This window comes from Ahaetulla prasina, chromosome 7, assembly GCF_028640845.1.
Source record: "Ahaetulla prasina isolate Xishuangbanna chromosome 7, ASM2864084v1, whole genome shotgun sequence".
Classification (NCBI taxonomy): Eukaryota; Metazoa; Chordata; class Lepidosauria; order Squamata; family Colubridae; genus Ahaetulla; species Ahaetulla prasina.
This window is the reverse complement of record NC_080545.1, coordinates 11,381,136-11,406,739: the sequence shown is the minus strand read 5'-3', so window position 1 is coordinate 11,406,739 and position 25,604 is coordinate 11,381,136. Positions and strand designations below refer to the sequence as shown.

Here is a 25,604-nt window from a genome sequence, read left to right as displayed (position 1 = left end):
CATGTAGAGACGCCTGACAGGATATGGTACCTCAGGCAAAACCTCAGGATTCCATAAATCTTTCCAAAGCTTGATGGTCTTCCACGTATTTGCCCTGGGATCCGCCACAGTGTTCTGGAATCCAGCTGCTTCAGCAGCTGGATTTCTCCAGTTAAAAGATCAAGACTGTACTTTTCTGCTCTGCTCTTTATGTGCAAATGCAGATCTTGTGAATTAGCACAAGGCGACAAATATAGAGTGCCTACTGGCAATCACATGGAGTGGGGCTCTCCTGCTCTTGAAAGCGAAGAATTATGTGACAAAACCGCCACGCTGAGCAACAGCACTTGACACACAGGCTTCACCATCAAGTGGTTCACTGCCAAGGATGTGATTTTGTATTCATTGACACAGAAACAAGAGAAAAAAGTCACATGAATAAATTGTTTTCAAGAGGATAGAAACCCCTTTGCCAGCTGTCGAGGATACACGTAAAAGTGAACACCGTTGGATTTTTGTGACAAGATTTGCATTTCTGTTGTCATTTTCCTTATTGTGACTTCAAATGTTTGTGTTGGAAGTTTTAATACTCTTGGAGGGGGGGATTTGGACATTTAAATTTTATTTAAATTGAATTTGCCTTCAGAGGAGTGCTTGACAGGAAGGATGTAGTACCGTGTTTCCCTGAAAATAAGACCCTGTCTTATATTTTTTTGATCCCTGAAATAAGCGCTTGGCCTTATTTTCAGAGAGGTCTTATTATTTTGGGGCGCGTGGAGCAAGACGGGGCTCCTCTTGCCATCTTACCTGATTTCCAGTTCTGTCTCCCTAACCCTAACCAGAGGAAATGGCGGGAACCAGCTGCGCATGTGGTTAAATATTTTTGGGGAGGGCTTATTTTCAGGGGAGGTTATTTTAGCGCATGCTCTCAAAAGCCCGATTGGGCTTATTATCAGGGGATGCCTTATTTTCAGGGAAACACGATAGGAGGGCATTTGAGATGTCATTCAACCCTTGGTGAAAAAATTTATACCGCACGGTAAGTGAAATATACGTTAAATGAAATAGGGCATTTCACTTCTAAATTTTAGGGAATGCAAGCTGATTTTAATGTTTCTCCTGCCAAAGTAAATTATTTGCTGCCTCTAAGGGTCTGTTTCTTAGGAGGCTTTTATGGAGAGAAATGGCACAAGGCAAAGGCTGCATATATCAGACCATAATTGAAGGCATATTTGTTTTTCTCACTGAGAGCACATGCGGGGGTTTTTTTTTTCCTAAAACTTGTGGTGGGGTGCATTTGTATAAATAGTCTTCCCACCGCCAGATTTGCTTCCCAGTGAAAGGACCGTCTTCACAGTAAGATGGTGAGAATGTTCTGAGAAGTCATTTGATGCTACTGTTGGAAGAAATATCCATCTGGGTTCAGTTCCAAATGGGGAGAAAGAAACATGGAGGCTGATTGGAAAGGCGGTTTATTGATGGACAGGCCACATGGGTTTGAGGTCCTGGGCAGTTGAACGGATGGAGTTGAGAGAGAAGGGTAGTTATACTTTCTCTTGGGCCTTGCCCTTGAGTTTCCTATTCCTGTGCAAGAAATGTATTCTATTGGTTGTCAGACTCCCTAGGGCTATTCAGGGGTCAGAGCTAACTTTTTAGGTTGTCTGAATTAAGTTTGGTTGGATCTTGCTGGGTGATGCAATGTCCCCAGGTGATTTCGCAATGCAGTGAGCCCTGCTGCTAGATGGGTAGAGGGCTAATCCTATTATGTCTTGAGGGTCATGTCTTAATCCCATCACCCTGGAGCTGAAGTTCTAATTGTCTTGTAGCTAGGTTGGCCCAGTCCTGCTCAATAGGTCAAATTAAGCGGCAGGGAGCTGCTCTTTGTCTTTAAAAACAGGTTTCTCCTTTTCTCGTCCAGGGAAATATAACATTCTGCCTTTTTAATATTTCCTAGAATATTTCATTCTTCTAGGAGAGGGGTGGGTTGCTAACTTTTTACACTACTGACATTACAATATATTCTCACGTGTTAGTAAATTCTACAGTGGAATTCTGCTGACAAACCAAAGGAGCAGCGCAGGGAGAAATAGCACGGAACAGCAGTTGGGAAGTGCTGGCCCACCAAAGATCTTGGTGATCTCTTAACTTATAACTATCCAGTCCCATGGATGTTGGTGAGCGAGGTGCAACCTACCTGTCTTTGGGTCAAAAGTTCCCAAAATCATGTCCAAAAACGAGATGCTGGTTGAGCTTGGGAAGTAAGCCTGAGCAGTCCATCAGAAACCGAGCTGCTTTCTGCGATAAAGTTTTTCAGATCAGGAATTTTGATTGATGAAAGCTCAACCAGCTAGCAAAGTCCTTAAAAAAATATATCTGCAGCTGTCAAAAAACCCAATGCAGACCTAGGCTGCATCACCAGAAGGATAGTAGCAAGATTGTGTGAAGTGTTAGTATGGCTTTATACTGCCTTGGTAAGACCAGTGGTGGGTTTCTACCGGTTCACCCCGGTTCGGACAAACTGGTAGTGGCGGTGGGAGGCTCCGTCCACCCACCCGGACGTCATCACAGATGCGCTCACAGTTCCGAACCGTAGTGAAGGTACTATAAGTGAAACCCACGACTGGGTAAGACCAGACTTGGAATACTGCATCCAGTTTGGGTCACACGATACAAAATAAGATGTTGAGACTCTAGAAAGCATTCAGAGAATAGCAATAAAGATTATTAGAAGACTAATGTGATGACTCAGGGTGTGACACAAAGGCAACACAGTCAGAGAACTGATATGAGTCCCTTTATTATCACCAACTGTGCCCCCAATGTCCCTTTCAACACTCCGGCCTGGAGAGAGCTCTTCCACCAACCTGTACTAGTCCCCAGCTGTCAATACTTCAGTCCCAAATGTTGTAAGCAGAAAACTTCAAACAAAAAATCCAAAGGCAAGGCAAGGTAATTAATCTGGCAGGGCAAGCAAAATAAGGAATTCCACAAATAAAGTAGCATGGCAATAAATCAAGCCGGTTGGGAGGATGCCAGGATTCAAAGAAACACCAGATAAACTCAGTGTTTGTTCCCGACAACCACCTCTCCCATTTGCCTTTCCTTTTAAACTCCAGCAGCAGCTGTGCCTCGGAAAGAGGATCAGGTCCCGTTTCCTCCCGCGTAAGCCACGCAACCCACATTGCTCTCTTCTCCGTTCCTCCCTGCACTGTCTAGGATGAGGAGGGGGTGGGCCTTGGTCTTCATCTGAACCCCCTCTCCCTTGTTCTACCTCTCCCCTGCTCTGCCCAGCTTGACTTTGCTCTTCCCCAGTTCCTTTCACAGCCAATGGATCCACTCTCTCACTCTCTGTCAGCCGTTCCTCTTCCCCTTTGGATTCAGACTCCGACAGGGGCAAGACAACTGGAGGCTAAAGTTTGGTATATGATAAACTGTTGTAGGAACGAGGTAGGTGTAGTCTAATGAAGAGAAGGATTAGGGGGGTGACATGATGGCTGTCTTCCAATATTTGAGGGGTTGTCACAGAGAAGAGGGGGTTGACCTATTCTTCAAAACACCTGAGGGCAGGACAGGAAGTAATGGTTGAAAACTTTTCAAAGAGATATCCAAACTAGAACTAAGGAGAAATGTTCTGTCAGTCAGAAAAAATTATATCAGTGGAACAGCTTGCCTCCAGAAGTGGACACTCTATCACTGGAGGTTTTTAAGGAGCGTGTCGTGTCCCCCTCCCCCTCCGACGACCTGGTCTAGGAAGTCCGTATCAAACGTGGCAATGAAGCCTCTGCAGCTTTGCCAAATTCCTTCCAGGTTTCTCAGGGCAGGCAGGAGTCCAAGTTGTGACGTCAGCAAACTAGATGAGACTTTGCTTGACTCAAGGTTGGAATGCCAAAAGCAGGTCCTTTGTATAGGCTGTGGGGTGTGGCTCCATGACTCAGCACTTATCCAGGCCTGCCCCTCCCTTCCTTCTGCTGGCGTCGCCTCTCAGATCTCCAGAAGCGAGGATCCTCCCACTGTGAATTCTCTTCAGCTGAATCTGCTGTCGGTAATTCCAGCACGTGGCTGGCTCCCTGTTCACACGCTGTAGGAGTGAGGTTTGTTTGTTCATTTCTGACATCCTGTCCGGGCATGGGGTCAGGGCCGGGGGCTGGAGGCATGACAGGCTGTTCATTATCAGACTACGAGTCTGATAGCAGGCCCGGGTGCAGACGGGAGGGGCCCGGCTGAGGAGAGGAGGGAGGACGAGGCACAACAGAGAGTTTGAACAGCTATTCATCCAGAATGGTATAGGGGTCTCCTGCTCGAGCAAAAGGTTGGAATAGAAGACCTCCAGGGTCCCTTACATCTCTATTAATCTGTATTCCTAACAGCCTTTAGGTCCTCTGCCTCAGGGGTACCCAAGACCCAGTCTGTGGACTGGTGCAGTCCGCGGCATGTCAGAAACTGGGCTGTGCAAACAAGTGAAGCCCCAGCCATGAGTTGCAGGCAGCACACAAAACCACGCTTCCTCTGGTATGGAAAAAACTCACTCCATGGAACTGGTCCCAGGTCCCCAAAAGGATGGGGGCTACTGGTTTTAACTCCTTTTTTGGTGCATGCAGTAGCAATAACACTTAGACTTATATACTGCTTCACAGAGCTTTACAGCCCTCTCTAAGCGGTTTACAGAGTCAGCATATTTCCCCCCACAATCTGGGTCCTCATTTTACCCACCTCGGAAGGATGGAAGGCTGAGTCATCCGTGAGCCTGGTGAGATTCGAACTGCCAACCTGTAGTCAGCAGAAGTAGCCTCCAGTACTGCACTTTAACCACTGCCCCACCCCAGCTCTATGGAGTTCTTGAAGTGGCCAAACTAAGTGTCATTGCTGAAGTTCTCCTGCTGCCTTTCATGGGTGCAGCAAAAACAAGAGAGGGGTATGGAGCAAATAAGTAGGGTCCTCTGAAGGTTGTCTTTTAACTTCCTCTTTATAGGTGCATGCATGGGAAGTTCAACCAGGCACATTGTTACTTTTGATGGACTGGATTTCAAGCTGACAGGCAACTGTTCCTACACCTTGTTTGAAGACAAAGAAGAAGACATTGAAGTGATTCTTCACAATGGAGCATGCAGATCAGCCCCGAGACTCAACTGCATGGACGCCATTGAGGTCACACACCAGGGCTTCTCTGTGCAGCTCTATGACAACATGACGGTAAGAAGACCCACACGAGAAAAAAAAATAACGAAGAGTAGATCAAGGTGGCCCCAGTTTATTTTGAGTTCATTATGATGGTTCCATGAGAGGTGATTCAAAAAGTACAGTAGACTTCGTTTCAAAACAAATAATTGAGAGTCAGTTTGGTCTTGTGCTGAAGGACACCAGGCTAGAAACCGGGAGACTGTGAGTTCTAGCCCCACCTTAGCCCTGAAAGCCAGCTGGGTGACTCTGAGCCAGTACGTCCCTCCCTCCCTCCCTCCCTCTCTCTCTCCCTCTCTCTCCCTCCTTCCCTTCCTCCTCTCTCTCTCTCTCTCCCTCCCACTTCTCTCTCCCCTCCCTCCCTCCTCCTCTCCTCCCTCCTCTCCTCTCTCCCTCCCTCCTTCTCTCCTCCTCTCTCTCCCTCCCTTTCTCCCTCCTCTCTTTCTCCCTCCTCCTCTCTCTCTCTCCTCTCTCTCCATCCTTCCTCTCCTCCTCTCTCTCTGTCCCTCCTCTCTTCCTCTGTCTGTCTGTCTCCTCTCTCCTTCCTCTCTCCTCTCTCCCTCCCTCCTTCCCTTCCTCTCCTCCTCCTCTCCTCCTCTCTCCCTCCCTCCTCTCCCTCCTTCTCTCCTCCCATCTCTCTCTCCTCCCTCCTCTCCTCCTCTCCTCCCTCCTCTCTCTGTCCCTCCTCTCTCCCTCTGCCTGTCTCCTCCTCCTCCTCTCCTCTCTCCTCTCTCCTCTGTCTCCTCCTCCCTCCTCTCTCTCTCTCTCCTCTCTCTCCATCCTTCCTCTCCTCCTCTCTCTGTCCCTCCTCTCTCTCCTCTGTCAGTCTGTCTCTCCTCTCTCCGTCCCTCCTCTCTCTCCGTCCCTCCTCTCTCTCCCTCTCTCCTCCCTCCTCTCCTTCTCTCCCTCCCTCTCTCCTCTCTCCTCCCTCCCTCCTTCTCTCCTCCTCTCTCTCCCTCCCTTTCTCCTCCTCTCTCTCTCCTCCTCTCTCTCTCTCCTCTCTCCATCCTTCCTCTCCTCCTCTCTCTCTCCTCCCTCCCTCCTCTCTCTCCGTCCCTCCTCTCTCTCCCTCTGTCAGTCTGTCTCCCTCCTCTCTCCGTCCCTCCTCTCTCTCCCTCTCTCCTCCCTCCTCTCCTTCTCTCCCTCCCTCCCTCCTCTCTCCCCCTCCCTCCTCTCTCCCTCTGTCTCCCTCCCTCCCTCCTCTGTCTCCCTCCCTCCTCTCTCTCTCTCTCTCTCTCTCTCTCTCTCTCCCGCAATTAATGTACATTCAAAATGACAAAAAAGTTACTTGATTCTATTCTAAAACGGGCCCAACCCCGTTTGCAGTGAAAGGGTCTTTCTGAGCAAGACTGAACCTCTTTCCATATACTGTAAAAAGGAATCGAGTGTCAGGCTTTTCTCTGAGACTGGACGAAACCCAAATTCCAGGACAAAACAGGGTAATTGGGAACAGATCGGCATTTAATTGTGGTGGGTTGCACTAGACGGCAGTAGCCACTCCAGAAGTCTCGTCTGCTGCAAACGTGGCACCGCAACGATGCCAGAAATTATTATTCCCCCCTCCCCACCCCGTCTTTGGGCTTTGTATCACCTGCCATCCTTCTGCTGCTTGGGGAAAGGAGTTCTGCTTCCCACTCAAGGCAGCTGCCCTTATTTATTTTATTTATTTATTTATTTTGTCACAACATCATACAAAGAGATTATATAGTATATACACATATAAACATATATAGGAAGAAGAAAAGAAAAACAATAGGACAGGAACGGTAGGCACGTTTGTGCGCTTATGCACGCCCCTTATGGTCCTCTTAGGAATGGGGTGAGGTCAATAGTAGACAGTTTTTGGTTAAAGCTTTTGGGATTATGGGAAGAGACCACAGAGTCAGGTAAAGTATTCCAAGCACTGATGATTCTGTTACAGAAGTCATATTTTCTTCAATCTAGATTAAAGCGGTTGACATTAAGTTTAAATCTATTCGTTGCTCTAGTATTATTGCAATTGAAGCTGAAGTAGTCTTTGACAGGAAGGACATTACAATAGATGTTACAGCATCCTCTTGTACACAGCTACTCCTCAACTTAGCAACCATTTGTTTAGGGAACCATTCAAAGTTACAACGGCAGGGGAAAAAAGTGACTTAGGACCGTTTTTCACACTTAACGACCGTTGCAGCATCCCCACAGTCACTCGATCAAAGTTCAGAAGCTTGGCAACTGATTCATATTTACGACGGTTGCAGGGTCTCGGGGTCACATGGTCCGTTTTTACGACCTTCCGGCAAGCAAAGCCAATGGGGAAGGCAGGTTCACTTAACAGCCGGGTTTACTAACTGAACAACTGCAGCGATTCACTCAACAGCTGCTGCAAGAAAGGTCGTAAAACGGGGCAAAGCTCACTCAACAAATGTTTCGCTTAGCAACAGAAATGTTGGGCTCGGTTGTCGTCGTAAGTCGAGTATTCTGCCTGTATTCCGTTATTATCTCTTCCCCAATGAACGAGCAGGCGTCCAATCAGGGGTCTCCCACCTTTTGCTTAGCAACAGAAATTTTGGGCTCCATTATGGTTGTAAGTGGAGGACTCAACTTACGACCCCAATTGAACCCAAACTTTAGTGAGGAAATTGTTAAATTTGTTTGTCCCATTTTACGACTTTCCTTTGTCATGTTTGTTAAGTGAATCCCTACGGTTGTTAAATGAGTAACATGGTTGTTAAGTGAATTTGGCTTCCTTCTTGAGTTTCCTTTTCAGAAGGTCGCAAAAGGGGATCACGTGACCCCGGGACACGTCAACCGTCATAAATGCGAGTCCGTTGTCAAGCATCTGAATGCAAATCACGTGACCCTGGGGATGCTGCAAGGGTCATTAAGTCTGAAAAAGGATCACAGCTCACTTTTTTTCAATGACGTTGTAACTGTTATGACTCAGGTCCAAGTAGGTAGTAAGAGACTCAGTCCATGAAAAAAAACAAAAAACTTTATTCGAACAGCTGAGCATTACTTCATTCCCTGTGTAGTTCAACTAAACTAAAGCAAATTCCTCCCAACACAAATTCCTCAGTCCTATCGCGAACCTTGGTCCAATTAGGCAAACTGCCAAAGGCCTTTCTTGGCAAACGTTCAGAAGTCACAAGAATAAATGCAAGACGTAGACGAAGCAGAAGACGAAGCTACCAACGTTGTTTTCCAGCAAAGCCCAAATGCCGTTGCTGGTCTTTTAAGCCTTATGGGAGGGGCCAATCATCTCTTGGCCCTACTCCCGAGTTGTCCTCTTTGCTTGAGCTGCTCTTGCCTTCTGGCAGCTCTTCTCATGCATGCATTAGGAACAGGCTCCTCCTGTTCCTCTGCCTCACCACTATCAGTCTCTGGAGGCTCTGGAGTCCACACCTGTCTTCCCGATGACCCTGGCCTCATCTCAGTCTCATCGTTGTCCGACTCCGTTGCCAGCTCTGCAGGCTGCTGGCGGACCACAACAGTAACTTTGAACGGTCACTGAGTGAACTATTCCAAGTCGAGGACTAGCTGTACTTTGCTTTCAACCTTGTAGCTGATTTTAGCTGCCCCTTCAGATCCCCCGTTGTTTTCAAGTGGATGTGCTTGACCTTTGTGGTTTAATTCAGAAGTAGTGGGAGCTTCATCACTGGAGGCTTTCAAGAAGAGACTGGGATTCAGCCAGTTCGCACCACTTCGGCAGAACCGGTTGTTAATTTTCTGAGCAGTTTGGCGAACTGGTTGCTTGAAGAAATCATTAGGGCAGAGAACCGGTTGTTAAATTATTTGAATCCCACCACTGGCTCTGATGGTGAACCTATGGCACGCGTGCCAGTGGTGGCACGCTCCATGGGTGCACACGCCATTGCCAGCTGCTTTTCTGGTTTCCAGCACACCAGCCAGCTGGTCTTCGTGGATGCTGGAGAAGCAGAAAATGGCCGCAAATGGCCAAAAAACAGACTGTTCTTTGGACCGTTTTCAGGCTGTTTTCCAGGCTATCTTTCGGGCCTGAAAACAGCCTGAAAAAAGCCCTGAAAACAGCCTCCAAAATGGCTCGAAAAGTGGCCTTGAAAATGGCCCCCCAAAATGGCCAAAAATGCCCCAAAAACAGGTTGTTCTTTGGGCCGTTTTCAGGCTGTTTTCTGGACCATCTTTGGGCCCCAAAACAGCCTGAAAACAGCCGTGAAAACAGCCCCAAAAATGGCTCGAAAAGTGGCCCGAATATGGCTCCCAAAAATGCCCCAAAAAACAGGCTGTTCTTTGGGCCATTTTCAAGCCATTTTTCAGGCTGTTTTCCGGACCATCTTTTGAGCCTAAAAACAGCCTGAAAATGGCCCTGAAAACAGCCCCAAAAATGGCTTGAAAAGTGATCTGAAAATGGCTCCCCAAAATGCCCCAAAATGCCCCCCAAAACAGGCTGTTCTTTGGGCCATTTTCTAGCCATTTTTCAGGCTGTTTTCTGGACCATCTTTTGGGCCCAAAATCAGCCTGAAAACGGCTCTGAAAACAGCCCCAAAAATGACTTGAAAAGTGGCCTGAAAATGGCTCCCAAAAATGCCCAAAAAACAGGCTTTTCTTTGGGCCATTTTCTAGCCATTTTTCAGGCTGTTTTCCGGACCATCTTTTGGGCCCAAAAACAGCCTGAAAACGGCTCTGAAAACAGTCCCAAAAATGGCTTGAAAAGTGGCCTGAAAATGGCTCCCAAAAATGGCCCAAAATGGCCCCAAAACAGGCACATACGCCAGCCAGCTGGTCTTTGTGTTTCCGGCACACCAGCGCATGCACACACATTCCGGTTTGGGCACTTGGTGCCTAAAATGTTTGTCATCACTGGTATAGGGTTTGCTGTTTGGACTGGGGTTGTGTTCAGGGGTCTCCAACTTTGGCCACTTTAAGACTTGTGGACTTCAACTCCCAGAATCCCTCAGCTAGCTTTGCTGGCTGAGGGATTCTGGGAGTTGAACTCCACAAGTCTTAAAGTGGCTAAGGTTGGAGACCCCTGGACTAGATGACCTACAAGGTCCCTTCCAACTCTTTTAATCTAATCTAATTCTTCTTTAACCCACTTTTCAAAACAGGTTGCTGTGAATGGCCGGGAAGTTACACCTCCCTATACTAATGGTCAAGTAGAAGTCAACATCTACGGGACGCTAATGCACGAACTCAAGTTTTTACAACAGAACCACACCTTTGCCTTCACTCCAAGCAACAACGAGTTCACCTTACAACTTAGCCCAAAGAGCTTTGCCTCAAAAATGTATGGGCTTTGTGGTACGTTGGAAAAGTCCTTCCCCATGCACTATTTCTGTGCGTTTAGCAACCACCAAAGCCTTTCAAACGTGAACATCTCTTTAGTAAATGCTTGATTTAATGAATCTCTCTTCAATGCATTCGGTCTCTATAATAAGGCTTTGTGGTTAAGATCATACCTGGAATATTGCATCCAGTTTTGGTCGTCACAATATTAAAAAAGATGTTGAGACTCTAGAAAGAGTGCAGAGAAGAGCAACAAAGATGATTAGGGGACTGGAGGCTAAAACATATGAAGAACGGTTGCAGGAACTTGGTATGCCTTGTTTAATGAAAAGAAGGACTAGGGGAGACATGATAGCAGTGTTCCAATATCTCAGGGGCTGCCACAAAGAAGAGGGAGTCAAGCTATTCTCCAAAGCACCTGAGGGTAGGACAAGAAGCAATGGGTGGAAACTAGTCAAGGAGAGAAGCAACTTAGAACTAAGGAGAAATTTCCTGACAGTTAGAACAATTAATCAGTGGAAGAACTTGCCTCCAGAAGTTATGGGTGCTTTAGCACTGGAAGTTGCAGAAAGGACTGTCTTGTAGATTGGAGATAGATGATGTCGTATTCCTCCCACTCTGTTTGAGAGAAGGCTTTTCAGTTTTGACACAGATGGCCTCTTCGACCCCTCTTTCAAACCAGTGGTCTTCTCTGTCCACAATGTGGACTTTGCTGTCTCCAGGTGGCCTCAATGATTCTCTAAAACAGGGGTCTCCAACCTTGGTCCCTTTAAGACTTGTGGACTTCAACTCCCAGAGTCCCTCAGCCAGCAAAGCTGGCTGAGGAACTCTGGGAGTTGAAGTCCACAAGTCTTAAAGGGACCAAGGTTGGAGACCCCTGCTCTAAAAGGATGCAAATGACCAGCTGTCTGCAAGGAGTATAAATCCTTCCATTCCTTGCCATCCGGTCTGAGCTGAAAAAGCTTCTTGATCAACCAGGGGCCTCTGTGGCTCAGACTGCTAATGCAGTCTGTTATTAACAGCAGAACCTGCAATTACTGCAGGTTCTAGTCCCACCAGGCCCAAGGTTGACTCAGCCTTCCATCCTTTATAAGGTAGGTAAAATGAGGACCCAGATTGTTGGGGGCAATAAGTTGACTTTTTATATAAATATACAAATAGAATGAAGACTATTGCTAACATAGTGTAAGCCGCCCTGAGTCTTCGGAGAAGGGCGGGATATAAATGCAAAAAAACCCCCAAAACAAAACAAAACAAAAAACCATTGACCTGATGACTGAGAATCCCCATAGACAGAAAGGGCTTTTTAAGTACCAAAGTTCTGTGCCAGGAGTGTCAAACTCAAGACTAGAGGTGTTTAGATCTGGCCCGTGGGGCTGCCCTGAAGACAGCAAAGGACCAAAGGCGGTGCCTCTGCCAGCAAAAATGGAGCACACTCCCTTCTCTTCCCACCCCCCAAGCTCTGTTTTCGCTGGCAGAGGGCTAGCAAAACAAAATGTTTCCCCCTTTGCATTTGAGTATCCAAAAAGGGACAGGAAAGGAAAAAGGGAAAGAGGAAAGACAAAAATAGAAGAAGAAGAAGAAGGGAAGAGAGCAAGGAAGGAAAAAGAAGGAAAGAGGGGAAGGAAGAATAAAGGAGTATGAAGAAGGAAGGAAGGAAGGAAGGAAGGAAGGAAGGAAGGAAGGAAGGAAGGAAGGAAGGAAGGAAGGAAGGAAGGAGAGGGAGGGTCTGAGGGAAGGGACATAGGTGACATCAAGCTGGCCATGCTCATCCCAGCCCCTTGAGGTCAAAAACAATTCTGATGCACCTCTCAATGCAGGGGTGAAATCCAGCAGGTTCTGGCAGGTTCTGTAGAACTGGTAGCGGAAATTTTGAGCAGTTCAGAGAACCGGTAGCGGAAATTTTGAGCAGTTCAGAGAACCGGTAGCAGAAATTTTGAGCAGTTCGGAGAACCGGCAAATATCACCTCTGGCTGGCCCCAGAGTGGGGAGAGAATGGAGATTTTGCAGTATCCTTCCCCCAGGAGTGGGGAGGGAATGGGGATTTTTTCTTGGTGGGTATCCTTTCCCTGCCCCGCCCACCAAGTCTCGCCCACAGAACCGGTAGTAAAAAAAAAAAATTGGATTTCACCACTGCCTCAATGAATTCGAGTTTGACACCCCTGATCTGTGCAACCCATTAACTTCTCTCCTCTGTCTTTCCTTTAGGAGTGTGTGACCAAAACAGAGAGAATGACCTGCTCTTAAAGAACGACTCCATTACTCGTGACGTCACTGGTTTCATCCAGGACTGGACCATTCGGCAGCCGGGAAAGGTTTGCAAGGAGAGAAAGCCTGAGGTTTGCGTCGAGCACGCAACCGGGCGGTGCAGCATCCTCCTTTCCACTCTATTTTACGAGTGCCACCAGGTCATCCCTCCCAACATATTCTATGCAACCTGCGAAGAGTACAATTGCTTTGGGGAGGAAGTGTGTGAGATTATAGCCTCCTACGCCCATCTTTGCAAAGTGCACGGGGTTTGCGTTGACTGGAGGACGCCAGATTTCTGCGGTGAGGATTTTGTTCCTTCTGATGAAAGACCGCCTCTGGTTTTGCACTATCTGTAGTTTCCTTAGATGGTCCTTACAAGTTAAATAAAAACAATACGAATACAATACGAATAAAAAAAATACCTGACAATACAGGTAGTCCTCACCTTACGACCACAACGGAACCCAAAATTTCTGCTGCTAAGTGGGACATTAGTTAACAATAGCAGTTAGACTTATATACCGCTTTACAATGCTTTGTAGCCCTCTCTAAGTGGTTTACAGAGTCAGCATCTTGCCCCCAACAAACTGGGTCCTCATTTTATCGACCTTGCAAGGCTGAGTCAACCTTGAGCCGGTCAGGATCAAACTCCAGGCTGTGGACAGAGTCGGCCGGCAATACTGCATTCTGACCACTGTGCCAAGAGGAAGGAGAATGAAAAAGGGAAGAAAAAAGGAAGGGAGAAAAGGAAGGAAGGAAGGGAGGAAGGAAGGGAGGAAGGAAGGAAGGGAGGAAGGAAGGAAGGAAGGAAGGAAGGAAGGAAGGAAGGAAGGAATAGCAATAGCACTTAGACTCATTTACCGCTTCACAGTGCTTCACAGCCCACTCTAAGCGGCTTACAGAGTCAGCATATTGCCCCCAACAATCTGGGCCCTCATTTTATCAACCTCAGAAGGATGGAAGGCTGAACCAACCTGGAGACGGTGAGAATAGAACTATCGAACTGCTGGCAGCCAGCAGTCAGCAGAAGTAGCCTGCAATACTGCACTCCAACCACTGCGCCACCGTGGCTCCTTAAGTGGGTTTTGCCCCATTTTACGATCTTTCTTGCCACAATTTGTTAAGTGAATCGCTGCAGCTGATGAGTTAGTAACCCGATTGTTAAGTAAACGATCCAGCTGCCCCGTTGATTTTGCTTGTCAGAAGGTCACAGAACGGCCACGGGGCAGAGCAACGGTCATAAGTATGAACCAGTTGCCGAGTGTCTGAATTTTGACCGCATGACTGTGGAGATGCTACAAAGGTCATAACTGTAAAAAACGGTCATCAGTCGCATTTTTCGTGCCATTTGTACCTTTGAACGGTCGCTAAGCAAACTATTGTTAGGTTGAGGACTATCTTATAAGAAAGAAGGGTATCCTTGTTACGCTCTGTCAAATTTAAGCCTTTTAATTCTAACCATTATTCATGCTCTAATAATAATAATTAAAAAAAATAGCAGTGGCATTCAAAGCAATGTGAAATATTCTCTTCTAATGGTACTTAAAAGCAATTTATGTCAAGTTTAAGATGAAGTCTTTGGAAAAAATTAGACTCAAGCCTGATTTGTATTCCCTTTCTTGGAGCAATTCTGTTTGGCTTTTAAAACCACTCATTCTCTGGATGTTGGCAGCCAATGAATCTATTTTTCCTCCCAATCTGTTATCCCCCCCACCCATCTCACATTCATTTGGAAAGCTTTCACATCAATTTGCAAATGGGTTTAAAAAGCCACACACGTGAAAAAATATGCGTTATTATTACCCATCCTTTAGCCAACCTGCAGCATGGAAGACTCCAGTTGGGAGTTGCAACTGGAATTTCTCCTTACTCTAGTGAACTAATCAAGGAGAGGAGCAATCTAGAACTAAGGAGAAATTTCCTGACAGTTAGAAGAATTCATCAGTGGAACAAGTTGCCTCCGGAAGTTGTGAATGCTCCAAAACTGGAAGTTTTTAAGAAGATGTTGGATAACCATTTGTCTGAAGTGGTGTGAGGTTTCCTGCTTAAGAAGGGGGTTGGACTAGAACAACGGTTCTCAACCTGTGGGTCGCAACCCCGTTGGGGGTCGAATGATGATTTGCCAGGGGTCGCCTAAAGACCATCGGAAATATGGGAAGTATACTTGCGAGTCGAAGAATCGCGCTCCAATGGTTGACTCCACAAGCCAGCTGCAGGCTCTTCAAATCGCTAGCCGAGTTCGGCTTCAGGCGCGATGAATTAAAAGAGAGAGAAATCTTTGCTCTGATGTCTCCCTCTCAAGCCAGCTGCAATCACTCCCAATCGCTAGCCTAATCTGGCTTCAGGCGCCATAAACTTAATAGGGGAGGAGTCTCCACTTTAATGCCTCCGTCCTCCTTTTGCACCCCAAAAGGAGGCATGGGGTAAGTAGAACAGCGTGCAGCGGTGTGTGTGTGTGTGTGTGTGTGTGTGTGTGTGTGTGATCAGCTATGGCACGCAATCTTTCTTCTTTTTACTTTTAAAATCATTTTTTTAACAACCGGTTTGGTCGAATAGGTTGTAAAAAATGCTTTTAAAAGTAAAAAAAAAAGGCTCTGACGATCGCGCAGCTGAGCTGTGATCGTCAGAGCCTTATTTTTTACTTTTAAAAGCATTTTTTTCTGCAACCTACTCGGCCGAATAAGTTGTAAAAAAATGCTTTTAAAAATTTAAAAAAAGGGCTCTGATGAACGCGCAACTCGGCTGTGATTTTCAGACCCTCTTTTTTTTTTACCTTTTAAAAGCATTTTTTAAAAGAAGCAGCAAGCGGGCAAACAGGGGACCGGGCGATTGGGTGGGCATGGGCAGGGGGCCCCAGGGATTTTTGCTACCAGTTCTCCAAACCACCCGCCACCATCGCTACCGGATCAGCCGATTCAGTCCGAACTGGGAGCATTTCACCCCTGCATGTGATTCACTTGACCTGACAGTAAAGAGCTTGTAAAACTAGGCACAAATCACTTAACAACCACAACTCTTAGTGATGGAATTACCAGTCCAAATTACGGTCATAAGTCAAGGACTACTTGAAAAGCGAATGTTATTATCTATTATCTAATTATTCTGTTCTGTTTTTTCTTTAATCACGGTTCCCTAAAGCAGAATGAATTTTCACTAAGAAAAGTTGCTTTCTTAATCTTTCTTCTCCCCTCCTCTTCCTCTTCCTGGTATTATTGTAGGTGTATGTGGGGGAAACTCACTTAACTCACTTAGCAACATAATTTTGCGGCTTAATTGTGGTCGTAAGTCGAGGATTACCCGTATTCGTTTTAAAAAGCGAGAGATGAAAGACACTTAACCAACGTCTCACTTAGCAACATAAATTTTGGGGCTCAATTGTGGTCGTAAGTTGAGGACTGCCTGTAGTTATTTCCCATCCGATCTATTACTTTAACTGCTCCTGAAACCGACTTCTTCTTTTGCGCTTCAACTTTTGAATTCGCTTGGCAGAGTCCCGCGATCAAAATCTGAAATGACATTTTTGGCAGTTCTCACTGTTGGCAAGAATTGTACTTAACCTAATTAGATCCCCCCCCCCACAACTTACTTCGAGCATCCAGGGTAGATTAGAGATGGTTTATTTTTAGCACACTTTTACGTTGATCCTTTCTTGACTAATTTTTGTTCTGCGGGGGCTACCCCTGCTTATTTTTCTAATGGACTTTGTTGGACTTCTTTTATTTGCTTGACCTCCGCAGCCATGAATTGCCCGGCTTCTCTGATATACCAGCATTGCCAGAAAGATTGCACAAAGCACTGTGAGAATGGGTCCAACATGCAAATCTGTACAGACTATCCCACCGAGGGCTGTTTCTGTCCGCCGGGACAGGTCGTCCTGGATGGCACCTGTGTTCACGAAGACGTCTGCTCCCAATGCATCAGCGAAGATGGAAGTCGCCATCAGGTGAGGTTTTCGCTCTGGACTCCCATCATGCATGGCTGGCTCAGGAATCCTGGGAGTTGAAGTCCACAAGTGTTGTGACCTAGGCCCAAGTCGTTATTACCAGCCACAATCAGTCCTAAACGAACATATTTTATTAGAACAGCTGAGAATTACTTCGTTCTCAGCTTAGTCCAAATTAAGTCCAAAACAAAGTCCTTCAGAAAAAGTCCTTCGGCCTTATCACAAACCTTGGTCTTCTTTGGCACCCTGCCAAAGGCTTTTCTTGGCAAAGCTCCACGAAGTTCAGAAACAAAAGATGAGGACTAGAAACAATTGTAGCGATGTTGCTTTCCTACATCCCAAAAGCTATTGCTGCTCTTTTAAGCCTTATGGGAGGGGCCAATCATCTCCTGGCCTTACTGCCGAGTTGTCCTTTTTGCTTTAGCTGCTCTTGCCTTCTGGCAGATCTTCGCATATGTGCACTAGCACCAGTCTCCTCCTGTTCCTCTGCCTCTTTGCTATCTGCCTTTGGAGGCTCCGGAGTCCATACATCGCTCCCAGATGGCCCTAGCCCCATCTCCGCCTCCGACACAGAGCCATCCTCTGGGCCTTCCCCTGACTCTAGGACTGACCCATTGTCCTCCCCAGCCTCCTCACTGTCCGACTCTGCTACCAGCTCCGCAGGCTGCTGGTGGTCCACAACAAGAAGTCATAAAGGGGCCATCTATCTACTATAAGCCTGACTAGGTGGCTCAATGGCTAAGGCACTGAGCTTGTCAATCAGAAAGGTTGGCAGTTCGGCGGTTCGAATCCCTAGTAAAGGTCTCCTGCGTGAGCAGGGGGGTGGACTAGATGACCCCCAGGGTCCCTTCCAACTCTGTTACTGTTACTGAGAAAATGAAAAACCTTCAAAAAGACAGGAACTTCCAGATTTCATAGGACCCGGTCTATGTTTCAGTGCCATCCGCAGCATATCAACTTCAGCAGGTACTGTAGTCCTCGATTTATAACAATCCATTTAGTGATGGTCCGAAGTTACCACAGCATTGGAAAAAAGGTGATTTATGACCGTTTTTTTACACTTAGGATCAACATTCTCTACGGTCACGTGATCAAAACTCAGAGGTTTGGCAACTGACTCGTATTTATGACGGTCGTAGTGTCCTGGGGTCACGTGATCCCCTTTGGCGGCCTTCTGATGAGCAAAGTCAATAGGGAAGCCGGATTAATTTAACAGCCGTGCTACCAATTTAACAACTGCGGTGATTCATGTAACAACCATAGCAAGAAAGGTCGTAAAATGGGACAAAACTCACTTTACAACTGTCTCACTTAGCAACAGAAATTTTGGGCTCAGTTGTGGTCGTAAGTCGAGGACTACCTATACTCCCACTGTTTATTATTTGTATAGTATTCCTTTGCTATTGTTATTATTGCATTTGCTATCTTTTTTTTTTTCCATTTAATTGTAAACCACCCCAAATAGCCCCACAACGAAATAGGCTATTTTAAAAATTTTAACAAACAAACAAACAAATGGCAGGAATCTTATCTTTATATATATATATATATATATTGCATGAAGTTTTTTGTTTTTTAACAAGACAAATTTCTTGTGTGTTCAATCACACTTGGCCGATAAAAAAAATCTCTTCTATTCTATATAAACATTCCATTTTCAATTAAGCACTGGGTATAAATAGTTTGAAATAGTCATAAGAAGGAACCTGATCCTTATTTTGTTAGTTTTTTATTCCCTTCACCGAAAAGACAAAGTTCCACATAGTTTTCAAAATGCCAAAGAATGAAATAAATATTACGTCACGGGGGACATTAATTTTCCAAATGGAACCTGAGGCAAAAATCCTAGGTTTACCTCAGAAATGAAAGCAGGAGTAGCCTTAGGCTATAGTATTTAATATTTTCCTCTCGTTTTGTTTCCATCTGTGGAACACCTTTGGTGTCCATTGCTCTCCGGAGTTATTTATTGCTTTTTAGTAGCCTCTCCCAGGAGCTACATGTCTGTTTACCATCAGCCTTATATTCTTAGGAAAGGATATGCTGATGGAGGAATCTGGAATGTTTTTAGTGTAAAACAGGCTGGTGTGCCTTTGTTATAAAATGCATGACCAAGGAATAATGCGAAACACTATACGTCCTGAATTTTTCCAAAGTCTGGCTTTAGTCAATATTTGGTATGCTTTATTTAACGAAGAGCAACACGTTTCTCTTTCTCCCAGCGTTTTCAGGAGCGTGCTCGTAAAATTGGGGAAAAAGGGCGGAGGCCCTGAAATTATTTGTACCTCAAAGGCAGTAGCTTTAGTTTGCATCCAAACCAATTAGAAAGACTCATTTCTTCTTGTTGTTGTTTTTTTCCCCCCCTCAACAGCCCTTGGAAACGTGGATTCCTTCCACTGAGCCCTGCAAAGTCTGTATGTGCCTGGAGAACAGGACCGTTAATTGCGCAGCTCAGCCTTGCACAACAGCCAAACGTAAGTCCAACCATCTTTTCAAACGGCCTCGGGAAAAAAAATCTCCGAGCAAGGCTGCACGGCGTGGAATGGGACAGCTTGCCACGGGGCAGCCATCTTGCCACGGGGACCATTCCACGTGGATTAACTCAAACGTGATAAAACGATCACACGCCACTGTCTCTTCGACATGCTGTCCCTTGGCGATAATAAGGGGAATTGTGTCGCAGAAACCGTGTGTTGTGCCTTGTCCTCCCTCCTCTCCTCATCCGGGCCCCTCCCTCCTCCTGTCGGGCCTGCTATACGATTCAGAGTCTGATAATGAAGAGGAACGGCCTGGCATGCCTCCAGCCCCCAGCCCTGGCACCATGCCCGAACAGAATGTCAGGAATGAACAAACCTCACTCCTACAGCGTGTGAGCATGAAGCCAGCCACGTGCTAGAATTGCCGGCAGCAGATCAGGAGGAAGGGAATTCACAGTGGACGGATCCTCGCTTCCGGAGATCTGAGAGGCGACATCAGCAGAAGGAAGGGAGGGGCAGGCCTGGATAAGTGCTGAGTCATGGAGCCACACCCCATGGCCTATATAAAGAATCTGCTGTTTGGCGTTCCTTGAGTCAAGCAAAGTCTCATCTGGTTTGCTGAAGTCACACCTTGGATTCCTGCCTGCCCTGAGAAATCTGAAAGGAATTTGGCAAAGGTGCAGAGGCTTCGTGGCCATGCTTGATACAGACTTCCCAGACCCGGCCGTCGGAGGGGGAGGGGGACACGACACCGTGGCGGAGAACGTGGATCGTGTTTGAGTTATCCCATGTGGATTGTCCCACGGCTAGATCGCTGCGGCAAGATCAGAATATAGAATAACAGAATTCGAAGAGACCTTGTTGGTCATCTAGTCCAGGGGTAGTCAACCTTTTTATATACCTACCGCCCACTTTTGTATCTCTGCTAGTAGTAAAATTTTCTAACTGCCCACCAGTTCCACAGTAGTGTGCCGTATATCATCGGCTGCACATGCCTCTTGCGCATCGTGGATTGGGTTGGGGGAGGGTCCGGCTACAGCTCTGCTTGTCTGTTACAGCTGGGTGGTGTCGGGGGAGATGTGCGAGCTATTCTGGGACGAGGCTCTTTTGTTTGCAGTCGCACTATAGCACTTTTTAGTTTCACTTATGTAACTTGAACTAAACTTATGTGCAGGCGATACAAATAGTATATTTTCAGATAATTAAATTGTCATGGGGAATTTTATGAAAACCTAATGAGAATGTTTTTAAATAATGCTATGAATTTTTTTTTAAAAGTCAATTTAATTAAAAAAAAGGAAAGTGCTTCAGTATCGGACAAAACCCCTACCACTCAGCATGAAAGCTGGAACGCCCACTAGTGGGCGGTAGGGACCAGGTTGACTACCACTGATCTAGTCCAACTAGGAATAGGATTCAAAATTTTTATCAACCTGTTCTCTGCCCAGTTGCTGGGTGGGCGTGGCCATGGTGGGCATGGCCTACTTAGCCTCCTGCACCACGGTGTGTGTGGGAACCTTTTTCACCCTCCCCAGGCTTCAGAAGCTTTCCTCAAGCCTCCAGGAGGACAAAAACGGCCTCCCCTGGGCTCCGGAGGCCCTCCAGAGGCTGGAAATGGGCCCGTTTCTGGACTTCCAGAACTTCTGGGAGTCCCGTTTTCCCCCCTCCCGGAGTCTTCGCGCAGGCCCTGCACTTACCTGGCATCCAAAACAGGCCATGTGCAGACTCCTGGGAGGGGTGGAGTGGGGTGGGGTGGGAGGGGCAGGGCGGCGGGATGGGGCGGGGCCAACCAGTCCTTGCAACTACCAGTTTGGCGAACCAGATGCAAAATTAGCATCTGATTCACCCGAACCGGTCCAAACTGGCTGAATTCCATGCCTGAGTCTATCCCCTTACCCCCTCCTCCTGATGCAGGAGACCCTACATCATTTCTGATCCAGTCTCTTCTTGAAAGCCTCCAGTGATGAAGCTCCTACAACTTCTGAAGGCAACTTCTGTTCCATGGGTTGATTGCTCTCACTGTCAGAAAATTTATCCTTCCTTCTAGGTTGAATCTCTCCTTGTTCAGTTTCCATCCATTATTCTTTGTCTGGCTTTCAGGTGCTTTGGAAAATAGATTGAACCCCTCCTCTCTGTGACAGCCCTTCAAATATTGGAAGACTGCTATCCTGTCTCCCCTGGTCCTTCTCTTCACTAAATAGCCATGCCCAGTTCCTGCAACTGTTCTTCATATGTTTTAGCCTCCAGTCCCCTCATCATCTTGGTTGCTCTTCTCTGCACTCTTTCTAGAGTCTCAACATCTTTTTTATAGTGTAGTGACCAAAACTGGATGCAGAACTCTTGGTGTGGTCTTACTAAGGCTTTATAGAGATCTTTATAAAGATCTCAGTGGCGAGTCTTATGACAACTCTTCCCATTTTCAAAGGAGAGATGAAGGTGTTCCAGATTCATTTGCAGGGTTATGCATTTCCTGTGCCTTTTCCCAAGTCTTGATTTGAGATCCATTTTTGCCTAGTGCCGAGGCAAAACCCAGGCCCGATCTTTCAGGGAGCAGATCTCCACAACTTTTCTCCCTTCTTCCCACCTGAGGCACCTATCCTGAGTCCATGAAATTCTTGTTGTTAGATGAGTTTTGACAACCATTTCAATATGAGCCAGCCGTGTGCTGCAGCGGCCAAAAAAAGCCAATGCAATCCTAGGTTGCCTCAACAGAGGGATAGAATCAAGATCATGCGAAGTGCTAATGCTGCTTTATACAGCATTGGTAAGCCAGACTAGGAATATTGCATCCAATTTGGTCATCACGATAGAAAATGATGTTGAGACTCTAGAAAGAGTAGAAGGAAGAGCAACGAAGATAATATGGGGACTGGAGGCTAAAGCATATGATGAATTTTGTGAGAACTGGATACATCTAGTCTAACACTAGGTGTGATGTGATAGCAGTCTTCCAATATTTGAGGGGCTGTTCCAGAGAAGAGGAGGTTGACCAAAAACCTGGGGGTAGGATAAGAAGTAACGGATGGAAACCTATCAAAGAGAGAACCAACCTAGGTCAGGGGTCTCCAACCTTGGTCCCTTTAAGACTTGTGGACTTCCAACTCCCAGAGTCCCTCAGCCAGCAAAGCAAAGCTGGCTGAGGAACTCTGGGAGTTGAAGTCCACAAGTCTTAAAGGGACCAAGGTTGGAGACCCCTGACCTAGAACTAAGGACAAATATCCTGACAATGAGAACAATTAATTTGTTGAACGGCTTGCCTCCAGAGGTTATGGATGCTCCATCACTAGAGGTTCTCAAAAAGAGACAGTACAGTCATTTGTCCAGAATATTATAGGGTCTCCTGCATGAACAGGAGGTTTGGGCTAGAAGACTCTTGTTCTTCTGTAAACACATATATTGTATTGTTCTGCTTGAAGAACAAAATAGTCCCTGGAGAATTCTTAGAAGTTAGAAGTAAGGGGTGTGCATAAGAGCACAAGCATGCCTACCGTTCCTGTCCTATTGTTTCCTTTTGTTATATCCAATTAATATAGTTATTACATACTCATACTTAATGTATATATATATATATGCTTATATATTGTATAATTATTTCATGCTTATGCTTATATATACTGTGTGACAAAATAAAATAAATAAAATAAAAAATAAAGTTGGCTCATCCTGTTTGAATATTGATGCTTATCTTTCTTTCTTTTTCTTTTTCTTTCTTTTTCTCTCTCTCTCTCTCTCTCTCTTTCTCTTTCTCTCTTTTTCTCTTTCTCAGCCATTGACTGTGGTCCCTGTGAGATTCCAAGACTCCAGAGGAATTCCAATCAGTGCTGTCCAGCCTTTGAATGCGGTAGGTTTTTGAGAGTCATTGCTACTTTGCAGTACAAATAATCCTCAATTTATGACCATAACTGAACCTGCAATTTCTGTGGAAAATCCATCAATTCATCAATCCATCAATCCATCGATCAATCCACCCATCCATCCATCCATCCATCCATCCATCCATCCATCCATCCATCCATCCATATCTGTCTGTGGATCTGTCCATCCATGTCTGTCTGTCTGTGTGTGCAGTCTCTGTCTGTCTGTCTATCTATCTATCTGTCTGTCTGTCTGTCTGTCTGTCTGTCTATGCATCTGTATATCCATCCACTCATCCATATCTGTCTTTCTTTCTGTCCGTCTGTCTGTCTGTCTGTCTGTCTGTCTGTCTGTCTGTCTGTCTGTCTGTCTATGCATCTGTATATCCATCCACTCATCCATATCTGTCTTTCTTTCTGTCCGTCTGTCTGTCTGTCTGTCTGTCTGTCTGTCTGTCTGTCTGTCTATCTATCTATCTATCCATCCATCCATCCATCCATCCATCCATCCATCTCACCATAGTCAATTCAAGTGTTGATGGTCTTAAGCCATCTTTTTACAATTGGCAACAGGCCTGCTGCCTCCTTAATGCTCTGAATGGATCCTGTTCTGTGGTTTGTTGCAAGTAATAATCTCCCTTGTGTTTTTTCCCCCCTGTGTTTAGTCTGCGATCTGATCTCTTGTAAATTGCCCCCCATACCTCACTGCGAAGATGGTCTCCAACTGATCCAGACAAATCCTGGAGGATGTCGACCCGATTATGCTTGCGGTAATACTCCTTTCAACCACCAAATGCTGGGTTGACTTCCTAACGTTTCTCCTATTTGGCATCTGCTATAACTTTTCTATTTCGCTTCCCCCCCCCATTTCCTATAACATGGGGGGGGGGAAGGGGGAAACCCCTTCTCCTGCTAACTATTTGGGTTTTCCAATTTGATTGGCAGTCTGCAAAAAGGAAGAATGCGAGCCAAAGCCCACACCGGTCTGCCCACCGCACCGTAAACAGATTTTGGTGAAGACTCAGTGCTGCGATAAATTTCAGTGTGTTTGTAGCTGTAACAATTCAACGGTGACCTGCCCACCGGGTTATCTCTCATCGTCTGTCACCAATGATTGTGGTTGCACATCTACTACGTGCATTCCTGATCAGGTAAAAATCAAAACCAAGCCATCAAGTCCAGTCCTTTCCATGGTCCAGGGGTCAGCAACCTTAAATGCTCAAAGAGCCACAAAGGTCCTAACTGGAAGCCCCCCATTCAATTCTGTTCCCCCCACCATAGAGTCTCCTCCTAGCGTGGTGTCCTTTTCCCTCTGCGGACCAGAAGTCCTGTTTCCCACCACCGCCATAGAGTTTCCTCCTAGCTCGGCGTCCTTTTTCCTCTACCTGTCCTAACCGAAAGCCCCATCAATTGTGGAGCTGACTGGCGACGGAGTCGCAGCAGAGTGATGAAAGAGCCACATGCGGCTCCAGAGCCACAGGTTGCTGACTCCTGCCATGGCCCATATCTGCCAATCCCCTCAAACTTCTGATTTTCAGTCAACTCTTTGTGAACAATCCCCAGGATTGTTGGTCAGTAACTGCTTTGAGACCTTGCAAAGGCATGATGGTGTCATCCAGGGGATGATTTAGGGGCCTTGTTTTGTTTACTGCGGCCTCTTTTTCAAATGATTTTGATTTTTCAATAATTGGGGGGTCTTTTTGTGCCCCAATTCTATGTGCGTTAACTTCATGGTCCGCCGTGTGATTTTACTTTGTTTGGGATGGGATTATTTGACTTCCTTGCTATTCGAGACAATCTGAGCATCTATTCAAGTGTAGTTAAATTACCGCCTTCCTCTCTAAAATCATAATCCACTGCCTTGCTGGATCAGATTGCCTTTCCCTTAAAATGGGAAGCCAGAACATTGTATAATGAGTGCATAGTGGGGTATACTTCCACTGAACTGGGAGGTTTCCTAAAGGCCGTGGATTTATCTGATAGGTTTTTTTTTATTGAAAAAGCTTTTACAAAAATTTTCAACCCCCCTTTTTTCCCCCTCCCCCCCACTCCATCCTCTCCCCCCCTCCCTCAAAAACCACCCCTCCTCCCCCTCCGACTTCCCAGAACAAACACAAGGTATAGTTCAAAAGAAAAAACAATCATTCGCTAAATTTTCCCTAACACAAATTATAATCCTCCCCTTCTTCTCAAATCCTAACTTCCCCCATAGAAATCAAAGATAAATACATCCTAATCATTCAAAAGCAATCTGATATCTCTTAATCTGATATCTATTTTGCGTATATTCAATCCATTTTTTCCATTCAGTTAGATATTTTTCTTGTATAGTGTCTTACAAAAAGGCTGAGATTTTAGCCATCTCAACCAAATTAGCAACTTTCAATATCCATTCTTCTATTGTAGGTAACTCTTTTTTCTTCCAGTATTGTCCTATCAGTAATCTTGCCGCTGTTATTAAGTTTAGAATCAGCTTAGTCTCAATTACTGTACAGTCCGTAATAATTCCCAATAAGAAAAATTGCGGTAGGAACTTTATCTTCTTTTTCAAAACATTTTGTATAATCCACCAGATCCTTATCCAAAAAGCCTTAATCTTCTTACAAGTCCACCAGATATGAAAATACGTAGCCTCATCACAATTACATCTCCAACATTTCGCTTGCATATCTGGGTACATACACG

The 25,604-nt window shown here is 45.9% G+C and overlaps 1 protein-coding gene across 4 annotated transcripts in view; it reads left to right on the top strand.

Moving 5' to 3' along the window:
• Window positions 1-25,604, top strand: part of VWF (von Willebrand factor) — a 227,162-nt gene that overhangs the window by 167,111 nt on the left and 34,447 nt on the right. For all 4 annotated transcript variants that reach the window (XR_009155943.1, XR_009155942.1, XM_058189660.1 and 1 more), the window contains exons 35-42: window positions 4,949-5,169; window positions 10,221-10,413; window positions 12,607-12,948; window positions 16,386-16,591; window positions 18,960-19,062; window positions 22,832-22,906; window positions 23,585-23,689; window positions 23,865-24,070. Coding sequence is in view for 2 of the 4 variants with exons in the window: in XM_058189660.1 (XP_058045643.1) it covers window positions 4,949-5,169; window positions 10,221-10,413; window positions 12,607-12,948; window positions 16,386-16,591; window positions 18,960-19,062; window positions 22,832-22,906; window positions 23,585-23,689; window positions 23,865-24,070 (1,451 nt within the window). In the remaining 2 variants the exon portion in view is untranslated. The remainder of the gene's footprint in view (window positions 1-4,948; window positions 5,170-10,220; window positions 10,414-12,606; window positions 12,949-16,385; window positions 16,592-18,959; window positions 19,063-22,831; window positions 22,907-23,584; window positions 23,690-23,864; window positions 24,071-25,604) is intronic.